We start from the raw sequence: 22,238 nt of genomic DNA on the forward strand, positions 1-22,238 counted from the left end.
AGTTTGGTTTACGGAAGGGTACTCACATGTGCTTCTTAACCTGGATGTGACGCTACCGTGCATGGTCTTGCGTGACCCGTGCTTCTTGTTGACTTGGGTGGTGCGGGACCATGCACATGGCAAGCATGGGCGCGCTTCGGGGTTTTCTTATGAGAAGGATGCTTGATTATGTAGATGTCTTCTTTGATGGGAGCATGGCCATGCATGTTTTCTTGACATTCCCGAATTTCCTTGTTTTTAAGTCTTTTTCGGCTATTTTCATTCGAAACGCCCAGAACCTGCATTTATCGAAAATGAACGATTTAAGTAGCGTTTCCAACAATAATGCCCTAAAAAGTACTGCAAGGGGGGGGGGGTAAATGTGGATGATAAATATGTATAATATTTTAGGGCATCTACAAAAAGTAACTGACAAAACAACCCAACGTAGACTGATCCAAGTCCAACCCAATAAAATCAAGACCAGTCTCGCATCTACTAATCCAAGCCTTATCTACCAGTCCAACCCTTGATTTAGTATTTAAAAATAGACATATGCGATTCTGGTTTCACTTTTGTTTATAATCCCAACAAACTTAATTTTTTATTTTTGACAACACAAGTATCCAACAACATAAAACTTTAACAAAAGTAAATGTTAATACCTAAACTCGTTACAAAATTGAAACCATAAGCCCCAAACATGTTTCTTTTAAAAATTAGCACCCAAAGTTGTTACTTTTGACAAATAATAAGGACCATATGTGCTGTGTAATACTGTAATTAACTCCTTTTTATATTTGTTAATTAATGAGATTTGACGTTTATCAGGGAATTATCGTCAGTGATAATCCTTTTTCTTGTTTAAACTTTAAAGAGGAAATTTCAGCAATATATATTCTCCTTAAATAAATACCGTGAATCAGAATCTCATATCTGTTTAATATTCAATAAACTAGTAAACAACCCCATAGTATGGCACTATGGGATGAGTTATGACAAAATCAGTTGGTCGTTTCAGAAGAAATGTAGAAAGCAAGATTCAATAATAAGAGCAGGTTATGCCATCCCTAGGAAATTAAGAATCAAACTTGTCTTCCACAAAGAAAATTCCTTTCTTTTAAAAAATAACTCCACTTTTCGTTTAACTCTCATCATACATATCTGAAAACTAGAAGCAAAGCAATCTCTTCAATATCAATCAATCAATCTAACAATCAACTTTCCCTATAAATGTTACAAACTTCCTTAGAATGAAATAAAATCAAACATTCGCTTGTCTCGTGATTTGCGTGCTTAGATTCTTTAACATCTCAAAAATTCATCATATCATGGCAGCGTCTCCAAGTTCGATTTTGAAACGGTCTGAATCAGTAGTAGAAAACATGCCGGAAACTTTGAGGCAGAGCCGCTATCATATGAAAAAATGCTTTCAAAAATATGTAGAAAAGGGAAAGCGGATGATGAAACTCCACCATTTGATGCAAGAAATGGATACCGTCATTGAGGACAAAGATGAAAAGGCTCAGCTCTTGGAAGGCCTACTTGGTTTCATCTTGTGCACAACCCAGGTCTATAACTTTATATCTATCTGTTCTTACACGCATAGGGGAGCAATCTACGCAAAACATTAAATATTGCGAGAACACATATAACAAAATTAATCATTATTCTTTCAATCTTAAAGTTTTTAAAATAAAATAAAATGATTGAAATTTAATGTTTGTGCGTTGATCTCTTCTTAAATTAAAATAATGCGAGCAAATTTCTTTTATGTACATGTGTAGGTCACGTGTAGTTAATACGATCTACGCATAACCCACACATGTGTATGTGATGGTTAAATAATAAAAAATATATGAAGAAATTATTAGATGGTTTTCATATAGGCATTCTTATGTAGGGTTTGGATCAAATACAATTACTCTATGATGTAATTACATAATTACTCTACTTGTATTTATAATTACTTTACTTGATTCTCACGTTTAGCACGTTAATTTCATTTGTACGTTAACTTTACCCTTCTTATGTAAAACAACAAAATTGAAAATATGAACCATTGATCAAAATATCAATTGATTTAGGTTTTTTGTTCTTGATAATTTATTATCATGTTATAAACCTCAAGCTACATTGTTATATAAATTTGTACTGGACTTTTTAAAAGAAGAGATGATTTGACTCCAATTTAGTCTCACAGGAAGCAGCAGTGGTTCCTCCTTCTATAGCCTTTGCTGTAAGGCCAAACCCGGGATTCTGGGAGTTTGTTAAAGTCAACTCTAATGATCTATCGGTTGAGGGGATCACTGCCAAAGATTACTTGAAGTTCAAGGAAATGATCGTCGACGAGACATGGTATATATGCAACATTTTGTAGTCATGGTTTCCAAAATCTGTGGTTGAAAACTGATATATAATTAAATGCTATCAATATTCCAATCTTTCAGGGCTAATGATGAAAATGCATCGGAGATAGACTTCGGAGCAATGGACTTCAACTTGCCTACCATGAGCTTATCTTCTTCCATTGGAAATGGAATTAACTACACATCAAAGTTTATTACTTCTAAGCTTTATTCTCAATCTGGCAGCCAACAGCTGCTAGTCGATTACCTGCTCTCGTTAAATCATCAAGGAGAAGTATGGAATATTGAGTTTCATTTTATAACATTTTACAATAAAGAACAGATTTTTACTTCATTTTGTAACAATTTCAAAATCAAATGTGCAGAAACTTATGATAAATGACACTCTAAACACAATTTCAAAACTTCAAGCGGCTCTAATAGTAGCTCACGCCTCCGTTTCTTCATTGCCGAAAGACACACCATATCAAAGCTTTGAACTTAGGTAAAGTTTGATTTTTCTTTTGGATAAGTGGGTGGTTTAGGATTCTGTAAATTGCTTTTAGATGTTTTCTTTAAAGTTCTAGGCAGTTTACTACCATCGCAAGCGAACTTATGCAGGTTATTGAAAATATAGTTTGGAGTTCGCTGGCGTGGTATGCGAACTGTGCGAGAGTTTTTCTCCAAACTTACTCAGTTACGCTTTTTCACCTAACTCTATGGAGTTTGCTTGCTACCCCAAAGAACTTGCCTAGTTCGCTTGCAGGGGTATCGAAAAAGTACATGAATGTCCAAAAGAATGCCTAGAAATACTTATACCTGAATCCTAAACCACCTAGCTAGCAATCCAATTTAATTTATACTACCAAAAACTAAGACATATGATCTATATATACAGATTTAAAGAATGGGGGTTTGAGAAGGGATGGGGAGATACTGCAGAAAGGGTGCGTGAAACCCTTCGGTTTCTATTGGAGGTTCTTCAAGCACCCGACCCCACAAACCTGGAGGCTTTTTTTAGCAGGGTTCCAAACATATTCAATGTTGTTTTATTCTCGATCCATGGTTATTTTGGCCAATCCAATGTTCTTGGCTTGCCTGATACTGGAGGCCAGGTAGTTTATGTTTTGGATCAAGTTGTGGCTATGGAAGAGGAATTGCTCCGTAGGGTTAAGCAGCAAGGACTCAGCTTCAAGCCTCAGATTCTTGTGGTGAGTAAAAGATTTGTTTTTTCATTTTTAGCAAATTCGATTTTGATAATCCAAACTGTAATCTATTCACATACGAATTGGTCAGTAAGTCATAATTTGGATTATTAAATCCCAACGTGTCTTCAATTTGTAATCAAAACGTATTTGATATTTTACTTATCACTGCTTGCATTTTTTGATTCAAACTAGGTGACTAGACTTCTTCCTGATGCCAACGAGACCAAGTGTAACCAAGAGTCGGAACCAGTTCTCAACACAAAACATTCACACATTGTAAGAGTCCCATTTAGGACCGAAAAAGGCGTAAATGGGTGTCTCGGTTTGATATCTACCCGTACCTTGAAAAATTTACTCAGGCATGCTCCTTTCCACCTTGTGTTCATGTTTGTGCTTTTTTTTATGGGATATTAGTTACTGAAACTGAAACTATTAGGATGCAAGTGCAAAAATCATTGAAATGATGGAAGGGAAACCCGATCTTATCATTGGAAACTATACTGATGGAAACCTGGTGGCATCTCTCATGGCTAACAAACTTGGAACCACATTGGTATGTGATGATCATTTTCAGGATGTTTACAGGAAACAATATAAATTTTCTATACATAAATGATCAAACTGATAGATAACTTTTCGCAAATTTATAGGGAACAATTGCACACGCTTTAGAGAAGACTAAATACGAAGATTCAGACATGAAATGGAAGCAGTTGGACCCAAAATATCACTTTTCATGTCAATTCACAGCTGATATGATTGCAATGAATTCAGCAGATTTCATCATCACCAGTACTTTCCAAGAAATTGCTGGAAGGTTTGATAATTGATATCAAAAATCAAATGCACAACCACGTTACTTATTGTTGTCGGTTTTGATTGCATAAATTTTTTACGTTGTGTTTTCAGTAAAGATAGACCTGGACAGTATGAAAGCCATGAAGCATTTACACTTCCAGGCTTATATAGAGTAGTCTCAGGCATCAATGTGTTTGATCCAAAATTCAACATTGCTTCTCCAGGAGCCGATCAGACCGTTTATTTTCCTTACACCGAAACACAGAAAAGATTCACTACTTTTCAACCAGCCATAGAGGAATTACTCTTTAGTAAAGTAGAAAACAACGAACACATGTGAGATAAATATTGCTAATTATATTATTCTAGCTACTTGTGTTATGCGTGTTTGATTAACTTGTTGACATCTATGCTATTTGACAGTGGATATTTAGAAGACAAGAATAAACCAATCATCTTCTCAATGGCAAGGCTTGACAAGGTGAAGAACATCACGGGACTAACTGAATGGTTTGGAGAGAACACGAGTCTAAGGAGCTTGGTTAATCTGGTTGTTGTGGCGGGCTTCTTTGATCCTTCAAAATCGAAAGATAGAGAAGAAAAGGCAGAAATAAAGAAAATGCATATGTTGATTGAGAAATACCAACTAAAAGGTCAAATAAGATGGATAGCAGCCCAAACTGACAAAAACAGGAACAGCGAGCTTTACCGTTGCGTTGCTGATACAAAGGGGGCATTTGTGCAACCGGCTTTATATGAAGCATTCGGGCTCACAGTTATTGAGGCAATGAACTGTGGGTTACCAACTTTTGCAACCAATCAAGGTGGTCCAGCTGAGATCATTGTTGATGGTGTTTCTGGGTTCCAGATTGATCCTAATTATGGGGATGAGTCCAGCAACAAGATTGCTGATTTCTTCCAGAAATGCAAAGAAGATCCTGGATACTGGAACAAAATTTCAGAAGGCGGCTTAAAGCGTATATACGAATGGTAATCAAATATTCAGCCATGACGCATATACTAGCCGAAATAAACACTGTTAGTTAAGAGTTGTTTCTGATTTTTCAGCTACACATGGAATATTTATGCAAATAAAGTGTTGAATATGGGAAACATTTACGCATTTTGGAAGCAGTTAAACAAGGAGCAGAAAGAAGCGAAACAAAGATATATTGAACTATTTTACAATCTACATTACAAGAACTTGGTATATATCATTTGATTTATTTTCATTAAGTAACACCGATTTAATCATCGAAAGAAAGGTTTATAAGTCTCCTTTTTTATAATATGAATGCCACAGATTAGGACTGTGCCCATTGCTAGTGATGAAGTTAACCCTGCACCAGTGCCAAAGGGAAAATTGGCAGCACAGTCTTCACAAAGGCAAGTCATCTAAACATTTTTTTAACAAGTAGCCATATATATACATTTTTCTTGAAATTTTGTATACGACTAACTGATGAAATCGTTTTTGTTTTCATTTTCTAATAGACGCACACAATCTACGTTGCAAAGGTAAATCAGAAATCAGTTTTCAATGAAAAAAAGTTTTGAAATGTCACACTAAAGCTCTAAAAGTGTTAATTCTTGCTTTATTTCAGGTTGTTTGGAGCTTAAAGGATTGATCGATGGTAATGCACCTCAGTTCAAGACGTGACTACATAGCCTTTGATCATCATCCTAGACTACGTGAATTCATAACAAAGCAATTCGTGTACATGAAATACATAATTAAAGTAAATAACATTATTGTAATTAAAAATGCCTATGAACTGTCTTTGAGTGAGAGCTAACATGTATTAGAAGAACAGAATTAAAGAAATTCACATTCATTGTCTATGTTGTGCTATAATCTCTAAAATTTGCATTCTTAACCCCAACTTGGATTGAATTATCTCAAATCACGAACAATATCAAAAGTTAAATCCGCCAATTTGTGTGTGTTGTGATGTTTCTACTCATGAGCTAACCGTGTAGACTAGAAAGAATTGACCAAGCTACGTCGTGTAACATTTCGGTTTTTCTGTATTCGTATTTGTATTGTAAGCCCGACCCGGGTTTCTTATCTAGGTCGTTCTCATTAATGAAAACGCGCATTTATTGAGTATTACTTGCATTTAGTTCATTTTAGGTAAATCATCTCTCAAATCCATAACTCGTACACCTTAGTCTTATATTTTATCTACTCAAAAGGTCAAGGACCAAGTATGTAAGTTAGAAAAAAAAACCACCAACGCACCGCGCCACGCGGAGGGATAGCCCTCGCCGGTCGCAACGCATGGGGAACTCACCTGCACGCTATTTTTCGTTTTCGGTTCATTTATTGTTGATTCACTTGTTTTGGCAACCCGATTTCGTATATCTTCTTACTAGCATGATTGTAATATGCTTTGGCATCATGCCAAAGCAAATTCCCTTGTTCCTTGAAGGAACAAGATTTGAGTTAATTTTGTTAATTTTTTGATTTCTTCCATTTTGACTATAATACAATTAATACTCCTTTATAACGATTTCTTCCCCTTCAAGCTCATTCAAACCTATATAATCGACCCCTACCTGCTAGTAATCGTTTACCCCACCTCATTTCACCATCAATTCCCGTTCTTAGTTATTAATTTGAAGATTCTTAACGGTTTGACTTTCAAGTGTCCAAGACTTTGACTTTTCTGTTTCTGCTTGTTCCATCTGTTTTTCGGGTAAGTTATTTTCATGAAAGTTGTATATTTTTATCTAACTAACAAAATCCCTCTATCAATTTTACTGATCGGAGGGGTTTTGCTAGTCAATTGTGGTTCCGTTTAGGGTTCTTAAACATTAAAATTGGGATTTTCAATTACACCACTTTCTGATTAAAATTAGCTTTCGCTCTAAAAGAGTTTTAACTTTGCTTTCACATTTTACATGTGACGGACAAGAACCCAAACCCGAATTCATTGATCGGATTCTGACCCGTCTCAGCTCGCTTAAATCTTGTTTTTATCATGATTAAGAACCGTATGGAGATTTAACGAAATTCCAGTTGCTAAATGCTCGTTTCTAATTATATTATAATCTGTGAGAAATTTAGGTTTATTTTCTTGATTTGGATCAACTCACTTATTTTCACATCCTCATCTTAAGGGGTTTGGTCAATAATGAGATTTTCGTCCAAAAAGTTTATTTTTGGCGTATAAACCATCAAGGTTTCTCATTTCTTGTCAAATAAGTCCAAATCATTAACTTCGTTAATTTTCGCTGTTAACTTAGGGGCAATTATGTCTTTTTTACCTATTTATTTGTTTTATTATTTGTTTAGATCAAGACATCTTACCCGGATCGTTTTCCAATCACTGCCCGTCGCAACCATTCACCACCATTGGCCTACCACATCACTGTTGTTTGCTGACCTCCACCATCACACCCACACCTCCGGCTACAGATCTAAAGCATTCTATCACTGTCGGATCTAAAACATGTCTATCAGATCTGAAAGCCGATTTGGGGTTTTTGTTTATTTTGATGAAGAACCCTAATCAAACCCGTTAAGGACCGATTAGATATAGGCTGGAATCTGTTAGAGCATGAGTTAGAAGATGATGGGTAACGAATTAGCTCGCTGGAATCGTTTCACCCACGTCGCCGTCGGAATCCTTGCCGGAAAACATACTCACCGCTGCGCACACGGGAATCCATCGGGCAACAGAACGAGTGGTGATGAAGATGAAATGATATGGATTCTGTTGTTAGTGGGTCCTTTCAATTTGTTTATTATTTTTAATAAAAAAATGCTAAGTTATAATATTTTTATTAATGCCGATTAAGTTTTAATGATAAAAGAATAAAAAGACAATCTTACCCCTCAGTAAACGTCAAAAAACTAACATAGTTAACAATTTGGACGTAATTAGCAAAAAATGGAAAACCTCAATGGTACAGATATAAAAAAACAAATTTTTTGGACGAAATTCGCATTATTGATCGAACCTCAGGGATGATTTTGGCATTTTACTCTCATCTTAATTAACTCGCCTACTATTCTAAGGTGAGTAATCATACTCCCTTTTTTCTATTTTTGTTTTGGGGTTTTTATGTGTACACAAAACCCAAGTTTATTATGCACTTAATTAAATTATCATACTCAATTCCATTATTTGCATATTCTGGTATTGCTCGATTAGTTGTTAAATGTTACTTGATTATGTGTTTACAGTTTTATGGTTGGTTGGTATCTCATCCTCATCCCCATCTCCATCCTTATAGTATGATCATACGCCATTTTAGTAGCCGTAGATCGGGTTCGATGGATCATGTCCAAACGACACCATTATTTGTATTTATTTTGTTTTAGTAGCCATTGATTGTGTTCGATGAATCATGGCCAAACGAATTTTATTTATATTATGCTAGCTAAAGTAATGCACGATTTCGCAAGGAATTGTCATTATTATTATTAATACCATTATATATATATATATATATAGGATTTGGTTCATTTCAGAAGTGCGAGAAGAGATTATAACTGTAACACCCCGGCTAAAGCGGAAACGCCTGAGTGTGACGTACAGATTGCTCAAACACACGTGACACTATTAGGTGACCATAATAACATTATTTCATTTAACTCTTCATGTAACACAAGTTTATCAAATAATACAAGTTGTAACAAATAAATAAACAAATGATAAGTTATTCTTTGAATATCCTATAGGCATGCTATGTGTCTTCTAACTTTCATCCTCTTATCTTTACACCTGTAACATATGTATAAAATAAAGTCAGCTACGAACATAGCTGGTGAGCTTTCACAGTTTAAATACGTACGTAAAAACCATACAACTCATGGACAAGTGATAAACGAGCAAGTAAGTCCTTTCCAATTGGTAACAACCACCGTACTCGGGAAATCGCGCAAGTAAGGTCCTTTCCAGTTGATAGCAATCAACGTACTCGGATAATGAGGCCCTTTTCCACTCGATACAAATGGACCGGAGTGCAAAGGGGGGCGTATGATCATACTTAATGAGGCTTCCCAATCGTGCAAGTAATATTCGTGCAAGTAACATTTGTGCAAGTAATACAAGTAACACACAAGTCCATATACGAATTGTAGTTTTTGTAATAGAAGTAACAATACTTGAATTTTAATATGGATACATATGCTACCTCAAAACAATAAAAATATTAAAAAGGGGTGGTGAAAAACTCACCTTGAAATTGAAGATAAACGTTGCAATGAAAACCGAAAGCATGATAACGAAACCGAAGCGGTCGAACATGCGTTAAAGAAATCCGAAACGATTGAACTTCTCGAACTATAATTAAAACAAAAGCAAAGTCTAACTATCGGGATTGAAAAGGTTAAAATTATTTTGTTAACGGAGTTAAGCATTATTTAATGTAACTTTTATTATTTTATGGCATTTTTATATTTTAATAACATTGTTTAAGCTTTAACGGGTTTTAGCGATTTAAATTAATATTTTATTAATAACTTAACGCTAATACGAGAATTATGATATTTGCGAATCACGGATTTTAACTATAGTTTTATCTAAAAAAAATGATTATGTTTACAATTTATAAAAGGTAACGAGCTATAGTCAACGAAACGGAAAAATAAAATAATTTTATCGGGTTTAATGAAGGTGAACGTTAGTTTTTAGGTGAAAAATGTTAAACTTAGATTTATACATAATTTATTTATGTTAAAATGATTTTATTTGATTTAAAATAATTTTTAATAATCTATTTGGTTTATTTAATAATAAAGACGACTTAAAATAATTCGGTTCATTTCCGGTCGGACCCGGACTCAACTTTAGGTTGGGTTCGTTTCCGACATGGTAAAAAGTATTATATTTTAGAGAGTGAGATGAAAAGAATTAGTTTTAGATGTTGGATAAATAAAATAACTAAACCGAACCGAATAAATACATAAGCGAGTCAAGATCGTTTTTGATGAACTACACCAATGTTAAATAAATAATATAACATTAAGTTCTAAACGACACGAACAAGCAGAAACTAAAAACATACCCGGAACAAGAACTTAGATAATAAAAGAAGAAATCTTGAACTTCACGGTTTGACTTCATAAATCAAAGTAGGTGAAAAACACCAAAATGAGAAAATAACAAGAATCTTTTTGTAAATTGAGTTGTGAGGAAATGGGAAGGAATGGAGCTCTATTTATAAGTGAAGTGAGCTAGAGTTGTTTCAATTGTATTAAATTGGTCAAAATACTTAATGGGTCATGAATGCCATTTAAAATTTGTAATTGGTCATAAAAATTAAATTGTAACCTACAATTTATATTCAAACACATTTATTATCATCATAAAGAATTTTGACCAAGATTTAAATGTAGTAGGAATGTATTTTTCTTCATCTTTTAAAACCAACTAAGTAAAAAAAATGTGACATAATTAAATAATAATAAAAAAAATGTACTTTGGTTATACGTAAGTAATGTTATCTATGCGACATTTGAATAAAGTATATATATATATATTAGTAATGGTTAATATATTTAAATAACTTTAGGAAAAGCTATTACATATGAAATATGTAACATATGATTGTATTTATAATTAAATGGATCACCTCGACTAATAAAATGGATTAGTTTTCAAAATATATTTACTCTTTAGTCCTTGAACTTTGAGGTGCAATCTATATGAAATAGAATTTATATAACTTGGATATTTTTATATTTACCCGCACAGTTTGCAAATTGTTTTATCTTTAAAACATTGACTTTCGTTAATTGCGCAAAATTAATTGAAAGCGACAAATGATAACCGTAAATCCTCAGAATTCAATACGAATAGAAAATGAAGGTATGATAAACGACGAACAAGAGTACATTAAAATGAAAAACCGGGTCGGTTTAACGAACACAATACTAACTCAAAAATGACGAATGTCACTTGAAGTGAAACTTAAGAATCTTTTAATAATATATATATATATATATAAACAAAAACTGAAAATTTGAAATGGGTCGGGTTTTCAGATTTGAAAAGTAACGAATGTTACAATAACCAATCACATGATTTCTTTTTTAATTTATGATTATTTAAATAAAAGGGCCTGTTAGTAAAATATAAAATGTTTTATTTTGTAACTCATACTCATTAATGGTTTAATTTACTTGCAAATGATAAGTTATTTCTATTATTATTATTATTATTTATTTCATCTAAAATTTAAACAATTAAAATCCATTTGATCTAAAATCATTTTATTCTAAGATATGGCTAATTAATTCTTTTATTTGATCTCTTACATGAAGTGTTTTTTTTATTTTTTGTTTGATTATAATCAACTAATGTAGTGTAGGCTTATCTTATGTAATGTATATAAAGTTACGTAATCTAGTGTATGCACACTTTCAAATTTTGTGTAGTCATAACTAATATAGTGTAGACATATCATATATAGTCTTGGAAATCAAATGTAGGCTTACTTTTAAATGTTGTGTGGTCATAACTAATCTAGTGCAGATATATTGTGACATCCGTGGCAAAACCGAGTACACCTTAGTACTTACAAACTCGAATAAGCGTTTAACCGCTTATTGCGTAACGAACAAACGAATAACCAAACGGGTCTGGTTATGAACCGGATATCCCGAGGGGCCATCTATAAGTGATATACGATCTATACAAGCTAAAATATTAATAATATGGCTTTAGTTTGATAGCAAACAAGTTAAACGAAAACATGCTCGTTTAACTACCCGCTATAGATTTAAACGCGAAAGATAGTTACAAACCAAGCATTGTATCATCCGTTAAGACGAAAAATACTTACCAAACAATTATTTGAAATGTTTTAAGAGATCCGTGAAAATATTTTCGATTTTTACAAACGTATAGTATGTTTTTATAATTTTACACAAAACTAGCCGAAAAACACTCGTTTTCGCGCTGTTTAACGCACCCGATAAGTTTTTCGCGCCAAAAACCGAACCCGAACTAAATTTGGACCGGGCTTTTCGTATTTGGGCTTGAGAATTCAGAAAATTGGGCCAAAATGGGCCCAAAATGAGCCCATGGAGCTCCGGCCGCCACCCCACCCCCCTTTGTTTTCCTTTCATATTTAAACTAGATCCAAGATATTTTTAGCCTCATTTTCTTGAAAACTCTGGACATAAGCTCTGTTCCAGCCAAAAACCTTCAAACCCTAAGATAAAGGGCTTAAATAAGTAGCTTTTTTTACTTGTTTAATACCATAAAAACGTGTCTTGGTCACTAAAAATCATTCCTAACCGTGTAAAAATCCTAAAAATGGTCCATAAACATGTTTTGATCATACACATGGTAAGGAACCTGTTTTGATAGTTTTTTTGGCCATAAACACGGATGAAAGGGTTGAAACGGCGTTTTTACGGTTCAAAAGTTCGTTTTTGTGCACTAGCCGAAACCCTAAGTTAAGGGCTGTTATGTTGATGAAATATTGCTTGGTTTGTGATATAGGACTTGTACTTAGCTTTCTTAGAAGCACAAGAACCTGAAAACTTGATTAAAAAGTTGGAAACGAGCCAAACCCGCTAAGGTAATGCCGAAACACTCGCTTACGGGCTATTTAGGTTAAGGTTGTGATGTGCATATTGTTAGGACTTGAAATTTTTCAGGGACATCAGGGACCATGTCAATAAGTCCCTGTTCAAATTTGGTAATTTTTTGACCATCTGAGAATATTTGGCGAATTTATTACCGAATTGGGACGTTTATTTGGGAAAAATAGCTAAAATACTTCAAAAAATTATGAAATTTTTCTGGGAACTCATATTTGATGTATTTTGATCACATATGAATTTTGAGATCATTTGGAGAAGTCTAAAGGTGTTTTGTACATATGCATTCGTGCGAATTTTTATAGCCGAATTTGGGCCGAAAAGAATATTGAACAAGCTTTTTACATTCTGGAATTGATATAGATTCTTTTGGGACATTATTTGAGTATTCAGGAATTTTTGTGGAATTTTTGGAAATTGTTTGGGGTAAACGGACGATTTTCTGGCGAAATATAGCTGACAAAATGAATTTTTATAAATTAATTAATCAGTAAATAATTCCATAAATATTTTTATAAAAATCTACATATTTTAATTGATAAGTGGTTAAATTTCATAATTTAATAATTAATGGTTAATTAATTATGCTAATTTAAAGATTAAACAAATTCAGTTTTTATAAAAACCGGCAAGTTCGCGACTAGCGAACCTGCGGGAATATCAAAACACCAAGAGTAATCAAAAATCATATTTTCGGATTAATTAAGTAAAAACGAACTTTTCTATGAGAAATCTAGACAATCCGGGTGGATTGTGCGCGTTTCTTCTCAAATCAAACTGAATAAACGGAAACGGGGCCCGTGGCTAATCCGGGACCCCAGTATGTGATCCTTCTTTATAACTTAATCATTTTATTAACCAATACATTTACCCAAGCTTATTTTCCCATAACTATTTTCTGAACGCGTAAACGAACAACTTGGCCCAGCTGGGAAAACGGGAATCTGAGCCAAGTTCGGTTTTAAATATTAGACATTGAACAACATCACAACCTAAGCCTATTGCCATTTTCTGGGCATTCCAGCTATACCCAGATTAGTTATACAGCCCAGTTTAGTACTGAGATTATATTAATATTAAAATATTAATATTATTATAATATGGACTATAGGGACTAAGTGATAGCAAGGGAAACGAACCCCGTGCTGATCTCGCACTGAGTGCCTACAAAACCGTGAGTTTCATGACCCCTCTTTTCAAACTGTTTACAAACTTTTTGGGTGAAAAGCATGTTCATATGCATTATATATCTGAAAACGGTTCAGAACGAAAAATATCTAAACCTTCATATATGAAAAATTCCTACAAACATAATGATAAACTACGTGCTGAGGAAAGGTGATTATTATCGTGATTGATATATTAAATGGAAACACTACGAATGCCAAAACATAATGAAATCATACGTGACAACCTGTTTATACAAATACGCTATATAATGCTAAACACAACAGGTTGAGGAAATAACGTGGTCTGTAATGACCATGGGGCTATTGTGGGCGGAAAGGGGGGCCACAATAGTACTAAACTAATGTTGAGTATGGCCTATGAGCCAAGTTCTGCTACAACTTATAAACTAAAGTTGAGTATGGCCTACGAATCAAGTTCTGCTGCAACTTACTAAACTAAAGTTGAGTATGGCCTATGAGCCAAGTTCTGCTGCAACTTAGAAACTAAAGTTGAGTATGGTTGGCCTATGAGCCAAGTTCTGCTGCAACTTATAAACTAAAGTTGAGTATGGCCTATGAGCCAAGTTCTGCTGCAACTTATTAAACGAACTAACTTGATTATGACATGAATGTTAAGAAAATAATGTGATTATGCGTATTGTGGGCGGATGGGGAGCCACAGTATTTGGTGATACGTGATAAATACTATATGTGTATATGTGTCTATATACATGCTATGTGATTAGCCGTAGGAAATACTATGTGTAGAATATACTAATTATTTGCGTGTACACTATATAATGTTTGAGTTTAGGTGGAACCATTGTGGGAGGATGGGGGTCCACAGTGGTTGGTTAAACACGGAAATTGGAAACAGGTAGTACGAACAAACAATCACGATTTTACCGAAATTTCGAATTCATATTATAAACTTACATGTGTGCATATGCACACACAAGGATATGGCTGTACATATTTATACAAACGTAAATATATATTTTTACATTCGCGCGTACATACAAACTATGACTGTGTGGTACGCAGAACTGATTTTGTTAAACTTATGAAACTCACCAACTATTCGTAGTTGACCTGTTTTAACATGTTTTTTAGGTAATCAGATATGAGAAGTAATTTCCTGTGCGTTACCTGTCTGACTGACGATTGATGTCGTAGGCATTTGAGTTAGAAGTAAAGTAATTGAAGAACCGGTTTGATTGTATCACCTAGTTTGTAAAAGATGTTAGAACGATGTAATATATTGTAAATTAGTTAGTAATGTTTCTTTATGAACAATGTATGTGATACCAGTTGTATCTGTTGCATTTCCGTTTTACGCTTCCGCAATTCGCTTAACGGGGTGTGACATACATCAAATGTACTGTTGGAAAAACTAATGTAGTGTAGGCATACTTTCAAGTGTTTTATAGTCAAAACTAATGTAGTGTTGACATATCATATGTAGTGTAGGCAAAACTGATGTAGTGTAGGTTCACTTTCAAATGTTGTATAGGAAAAACTAATGTGGTGAAGGCACACTTTCAGGTGTTGTATAGTCATAACTAATGTAGTGTAGATATAGCTAATGTGTGTAGGTAAAACTAATATAGTGTAGTGTAGGTACACTTTCAAATGTTATGTAGTCATAACTAATGTATTTTAGACATATCTATGTAGCGTGGGGACACTTTCAAATGTTGTGTTGCCATAACTAATGTAGTGTAGAAATATCTAATGTAGTGTTGGCAAAACTAATGTCGTGTAGTCACTTGAGACAAGTTTGTGTATGTTTTTTATGTATCATGTATATGCATTAAACCAGTATATTAGTAAATCAATTATTTTATTAATCAACGTACTATCAAAATTATTCTTAACTCAAAGAAAATACAATCCGATTAGATGAACTGAAAAAAAAATTGTTTTCAAATGATTAAGATTGTGGAAGTAAAAAAAAAATTATGGTTGAAAGTTTCTAGTTAAGAAATACCAAAAGAAAATTTGAAGTAAAACAAGAGATGGACATTAATGATATACATTTCATATTAAATGTTTACACTTGGATGGCCAAATTACCCTTTCTTATTAATAACCTTGGACTTTTTCTTTCATATTTATTACAAGTTTGCCATTTTTATTATAAACCATTGATTAACTTATTGAATAGTCCAGATCTATTTCTCGCACTTCTCGCTATAATATCACTTCTCGCATGATCCATCCCCTATATATATGTGTGTGTGTGTATATATATATATATCTCAACTTGTGATTACCTGCTCAACTTTATGTTGACAAAGTATATATGTTTTTACGCATATCGCATGCAACTATTTGGAATGATTGAAGATGCAATAATTAGTTGGACTTAGGATTTCTTAAGAGTAAAGTGTCAAAATCGTCATTTAGGTTTGCTAATTTATGCGGACTTTCATCCAAAAAGTTTAGTTTTTGCAAGTAGACCATCGAGGGTTTCTTATTTATTGCCAATTACATCCAAATTGCAAACTTTGTTAATTTTTTAACGTTTAGTTTCGGGTATTTTAGTCTTTTCAAGTTTATTTATTATTTATTAATACCTTTATGAACATTTTCTTAACTTAGGGGTCAAAACATAAACTTTAATTAAAATTTACAACCTCTTTGAACTATTCAGGTTTGCGCCTGACATCCATCTCCCACCAGCCACCATGGAGACGCAATGCTACAATCAGTGATTACAAGCATCGCCTGCCACCAGTCACCTTCTCTAGCTGATTAAAATGAACCCTATCCTTTTACAAAAATCCTTTCGTCCTCAAAAACCTCATCTCCTTTTTACCCAGATCTTGACGATGGTTTCGTCTGAGAGGAGGAGACAGATGCGCCGGATTTTCAGGTGAGTTCATAAGAGTTTCACAACTCATCTCGCCACCTTCTTCAATGGTTGGGATAGAAAGGGGATTAGGGTTTCTTCTCGACCTGAAATTGGCCAGAACACAACCAATTTTGGTGGGGCCGGCGATGTTACGTCTCCTCAGAATCGCGGTATTGGTGTCCTGTTCCAATTCCATTCTGATCTGCAACATAAACGAGGAGGCGGCGAAGATGGTTTTCCATTGATATAGGGCTTTCATCGTCAATGTTAGTGGTGGTAGGCAAGGCCGAGATGATTTCCATCGTCGGAGACAATGGTGGTGAAGCTGGCGGTGATGATGGTGATGCACTGGTCATGGTTACCAGATGGGGGTTCTATGAAGATGGTGACATTATTGTTTCTATTTAAATAAAGTATCTCAATTAAAAATAATTATAGTTACTAAAATAAATAATAAATTAAACAATTAGGTAAAAGACATAAATACCCCTGTCTTAACAGAGTAAATAGACGGAGTTAATAATTTGGACGTAATTAGCAACAAATAGGAAACCTCGATGGCTTAGTTGCACAAAAAAACCATTTTGGACAAAAGTCGCATAAATGACCAAACCTCAGGGACAATTTTGGAATTTTACTCTTTTCTTAAAATAAGGAACAATTTATTTATTTAGTATGATGCAATTGTTTTGAGCCCTTTTTTTTTGTAAATCTGTTGTGTACGTTGATTTGAATAAATAAATTAGATATTAACAATTTATGTTTATTTTAGTGTCTTTGAGCTATGTTTCAAATATTGTCGCACCCAGACATGTTCCGCCCGTTAGGTTGAGGTGTGACACACCGGTCCTATTTGAATTTCTAGAGGCGAAGAAACAAGATGGGAGACACAAAACAAACAGGTAAGGAGATGATCCCCGAGTCGTTTAAGTGTCCAATTCATTCTGACTGCAACAAATTACACGATCTGGAATATGCATATGGAGGTACTACTTTAATTGGTATTCATGGAGTTCGAAATACCGCAATGAAGAATAACATCACGAAGGCACTACTATTTTGGTCACCTCCTTAGGATCAAATGCTTCATATCAGTAATTTAAAACTGGTAAAATAGATGTGGGATATTATAAATTTGAGAAATATGGGGCACAAAACGTATGAAGGAAGCTAAGGCATGTGGTGAGCTTGGATGCATTGGTGGGTTGATGTTAAGGCATGTGGTGAGCTTGGATGCATCGGTGGGTATCCATGACAAGGCCTGGCATCTAAGATTTATGTTTATGTTTATTAAAGACAAGTTTTATGTTAATAAGTTTGAATTATTGAAATGCTATTTCTCCGCTGCAATGAAAGTGTTCTATGATTATGGCTATGCTTTTGTGAGTAAGTCCAACCACTGCTTTTGTGAGTAAGTCCAACCACTGTGAGGCACCGAAATCAAGGAGAATGAGACCAATGAAGGATGCAGGATTGTAAATCACCAACCTAAATGTTGAATACCCGCCGCCATATTAGGTAGGCGCCATTCTAGTATGTGATACACACACGAAAAATCAACAATTTTCTATGACATAAATATTACATAAATAAATTTATTTGTGTTTTGTATTTGATGGGTTGAAATAAATTACTATATTCAAGTTCCCTCAATTGTTATAAAAATAAGCAATAAGGTAACAAATACTTAAATATTATAAATCATTTAAATCAAAAACTGTATTCTATACACATGTTATTATAGTTGGCTCCATTGCTGTGAAAGTATCACGAGTGCAGTTTTCAGGACCAAGGCTTAACAGTAGTTCTCCCTGCATTTTAGTATACATAAGGAAATACTATTAGTTCAATTACAAAACCATATCATTCTGTAAGAATGAATTTGTAGTACCTTTAGGAGGTTTCTAAAGTAAGTAGTTGTATAATTCCCCGATGGAAAGAGAATTTCTATTAGGTCTGCGAGTACTAGTTGTGGTTGGGACACTGCGCCATCAAACCAATCTAGAAAACAAAATGATGAGAATATTAATCCAATTTGCAGAGTTCACTAAGTGATTATTCATGTAATTAACAGTCAGAATGGGAATGCTCTCTAAGGGTGCGGTTTGAAGTCGGGACGGGGTCAATTTGGCCAATGCCGACAGAGTGGGGCGGTGTGTTGGAAATCAGGCTCAAGAACACAAACACGATGTTTGATCTCTACCAAGATCGACTCTTTCTTTTTATTATAATTCTTGACTCTTGCAAATTACATAAACCCTAACCATCTATTTATACTAAACTAACAACTTGCAAAACAAGAAAACATATTTAGGAAACTAAATAACTCTTAATATTTTTGCCATACTAAATAAACATACCAAAATAAACATAATAAAATACTTTCACTTAGCCCCTTCAACTTTCGATAACTCGTTTCAAGATTATATCTTAATATTCCCCCTTAATCTTGAAACCGACTCATTCATTCTTCACCATAAAGCCGGATCATGATCATCTCGAACAAGGTTTGCTTCTTCGTTCTTGTCATCTTTCTTTTTCTCCCACTTGGTGCACTCGTATGCAAAGTGACCGAGTTCACCACATTCATAGCACCTAAAGCCACTTTTGTCTTTGTTTCCTCGTCCCATGCCTCTTCCATGTCCTCTTTCTCCTCTACCAAAACCACTTCCCCTCCCACGGTTTTGATCACCACCTCTTCCCTTTCCATAGTGCCAACTTTCAGGATCATCAACCCTTGGATTACTTGAACTTCCTAGTAGTAGCTTACTTTGATCATTCTCTTCTAGTTCATAAAGGGATTTAAGACGTTCTTCAAAGGTCTTTATCCTCCCCACATCTTCTTCAAAAGGCATACTATCAATATCTGAATATTGTTCCATAGAGGCTATGATTGGTAGGAATTTCCTAGAAACAGAAACATAATTAATTAGTTTCCTTACAATCACATTGTCTTTGAGATTAGAACCAAGAGTTCTAAACTTTGCTCTCATGCCACTTAACTTGCTTGCAAACTGATTCATAGTCTCATTCTCCTTCATCTTCAACATCTCCAACTCGTTCCTTAGCGTTGATAAACGTGCTTTCTGAATCCGATCTCCTACATACCGAACCTTGATTGATTCCCACACCTCTTTTGCAATCGGGGTATTGTGCAACCTGCATCAAGATATCTTCCCGGTAGCATTTGAAAAATCATTGCTTTTGTTGTAGCAACCTTCTTCTCATCATCATCATCATCATCATCATCATCATCATCATCATCATCATCATCATCTTCTTCTTCTTCTTCTTCTTCTTCTTCTTCTTCTTCTTCTTCTTCTTCTTCTTTATTAACCATCCCCTAAAGGCCATAAGCCTTCAAGATTTGCTCCATCAGAATTGCCCACATTGTAACATCCTAAAATTTGTAATATTGAATAAAGAAAGTTATGTTAGTGATTTCGCGTTTTTTAATTATTAATATCGGGTAGGAGCGGATCAGGGACTTGGATTAATTGAGATGGGTTAAATGAGAATAGGATTTAAGGGATATAAATATCCCCTAAACCCAAAAATATCTTCATTTACATCTATTCCTTCACACTTCCAAACACACACACACACCCCATACACAAGCCGACCGGCGGCCGAGATCCGAGGAGAGAGAGAGAGGGCCGAGAGCCGTAGAGAGAGAGACCAAGATCCGAGAGAGAAGAGAGAGCGGTTGGTTGTGATTAAGCAAGGGAAACAAGATCCAACAAGCTCAAAAAGGTAAGATTCTTGAACTTTGAAGTTTAAAGATCCAAGCTTGTTAGTGTTAAGTGACCGGAAATGGTCGAGAAGCGTAGTGGGTGATATTGAACCATAGCGGGGGTGTTAAAATCGCTCGAAATGTTGGACAGGAAACCAAACAGCAGGCTGTCTGGGCAACTTCGCCTTCATCTGGGCAACTTCGCCTTCAAGCGATGAACTTCGCCTGCAAGCTAAGTTCGCCTGATGAACTTCGCCTGCAAGCTAAGTTCGCCTGATGACAAGTTCGCCTGAGGTTTAACTTCGCCTAAAGCTAAGTTCGCCTGAGGTTTAACTTCGCCTAAAGCTAAGTTCGCCTGAGGTTTAACTTCGCCTAAAGCTAAGTTCGCCTGAGGTTTAACTTCGCCTGAGGTTTAACTTCGCCTAAAGCCAAGTTCGTTTAGAAAATAAATTAAAAATCTAATGAAAAATGTGTTAAGACAGTTAATGGAAATAAAATTTTTCCAAGCTGACCTGGGCAGCTCGACCCCAGCCAGGGGCTCTGCCCCTTGGACCCTGCTAGGGGCTGCCGCCCCTAGACCTCGCTGCCAGGGGCGCTGCCCCCGGACCCCCGTTCGTTGTGGGTCATATAAAGATAGAAATACATTATGAGAAGTGATAGTTAATTGATACGTATACTTGTTATACAGTCAGCCGTGCACAACTGAAGAAAGGGATTACGATCAACGGGAGAACGTAACCGTGTTCAGGTGAGTTTCTAGCCCATTTTATGTGTTATGTTTTCGGGGCTGTGTGCATACTCAACATGTTTGTTAATACACTTATCCTAAGAGATAAGTGTATGCCTTATGTGGATAATGTGAAATGTATGAATGGTTGCTTGATGTACTGTGAACGATCTTCGGATATTGCACGTACTGTCAGGTTTGTAACGCTATGTATAAGGTAAGTATGTTATGTATGTTTATGTGTCTGAACATGATAGAGATAATAGAAGAAAGAAATGATAATGTATGGTTGTATGGTTACGAAAAGGGTACCGAGCCCTAATAATACTCGAGGTATGATGTATGGTTGTATGTAACGAAGAGGGAATCGAACCCTACTAATATTCGAGAACTAGGGAACCGAACCCTACTAATATTCGAGGAAGAAGGGTACCGAGCCCTAATAATACTCGAGGAAAGAGGGGTACCGAGCCCTAATAATACTCGAGGAATGTAGGGCGTAATGCTCTTTATAACATAAGAATGAAAGTAAGTTAATACAAAAGAAAGTAAGAAAGTATGAAAGTAAGAAAGTATGAATGTAAGAAAGTATGAAAGTATGAAAGTATAAAAGTATGAATGAAAGAATATAATGTTATGTGAATGGTATGATTATGTGATTATCTAGAACTCACTCAGCGTAGCTGACTTTTAGTATGCACGCAGGTGAGTAGGATGAGGCAGCTCGCTTGAGGAGACACATGGCACTGAACAAGAATCTGGCATCTGAAGACTTATGATGTTTTAATTTAATGCTTTAATGTTGAAAGACAAAGGATGTTTTGAGACAAGTTATGAATTATGTAAAGTTTTTTTG

The 22,238-nt window shown here is 34.9% G+C and overlaps 1 protein-coding gene across 1 annotated transcript; it reads left to right on the forward strand.

The window, feature by feature from the left end:
* The first annotated feature begins 1,102 nt into the window (after positions 1 to 1,102).
* LOC143617973 (sucrose synthase 7-like) lies at positions 1,103 to 5,953 on the forward strand. Its single transcript, XM_077090348.1, is given in 15 exon segments — positions 1,103 to 1,550; positions 2,183 to 2,337; positions 2,430 to 2,622; positions 2,714 to 2,832; positions 3,226 to 3,538; positions 3,728 to 3,839; positions 3,842 to 3,894; positions 3,972 to 4,088; positions 4,186 to 4,352; positions 4,445 to 4,669; positions 4,757 to 5,323; positions 5,402 to 5,540; positions 5,637 to 5,719; positions 5,828 to 5,851; positions 5,938 to 5,953. Coding segments are annotated over 15 exon segments (2,523 nt in total). The 5' UTR covers positions 1,103 to 1,310.
* Positions 5,954 to 22,238: the final 16,285 nt, after the last annotated feature.

The sequence above is a fragment of the Bidens hawaiensis genome, unplaced genomic scaffold (assembly GCF_021521415.1).
Source record: "Bidens hawaiensis isolate Kalapana, Puna unplaced genomic scaffold, B.hawaiensis_p1.1 tig00061225_1, whole genome shotgun sequence".
NCBI lineage: Eukaryota > Viridiplantae > Streptophyta > Magnoliopsida > Asterales > Asteraceae > Bidens > Bidens hawaiensis.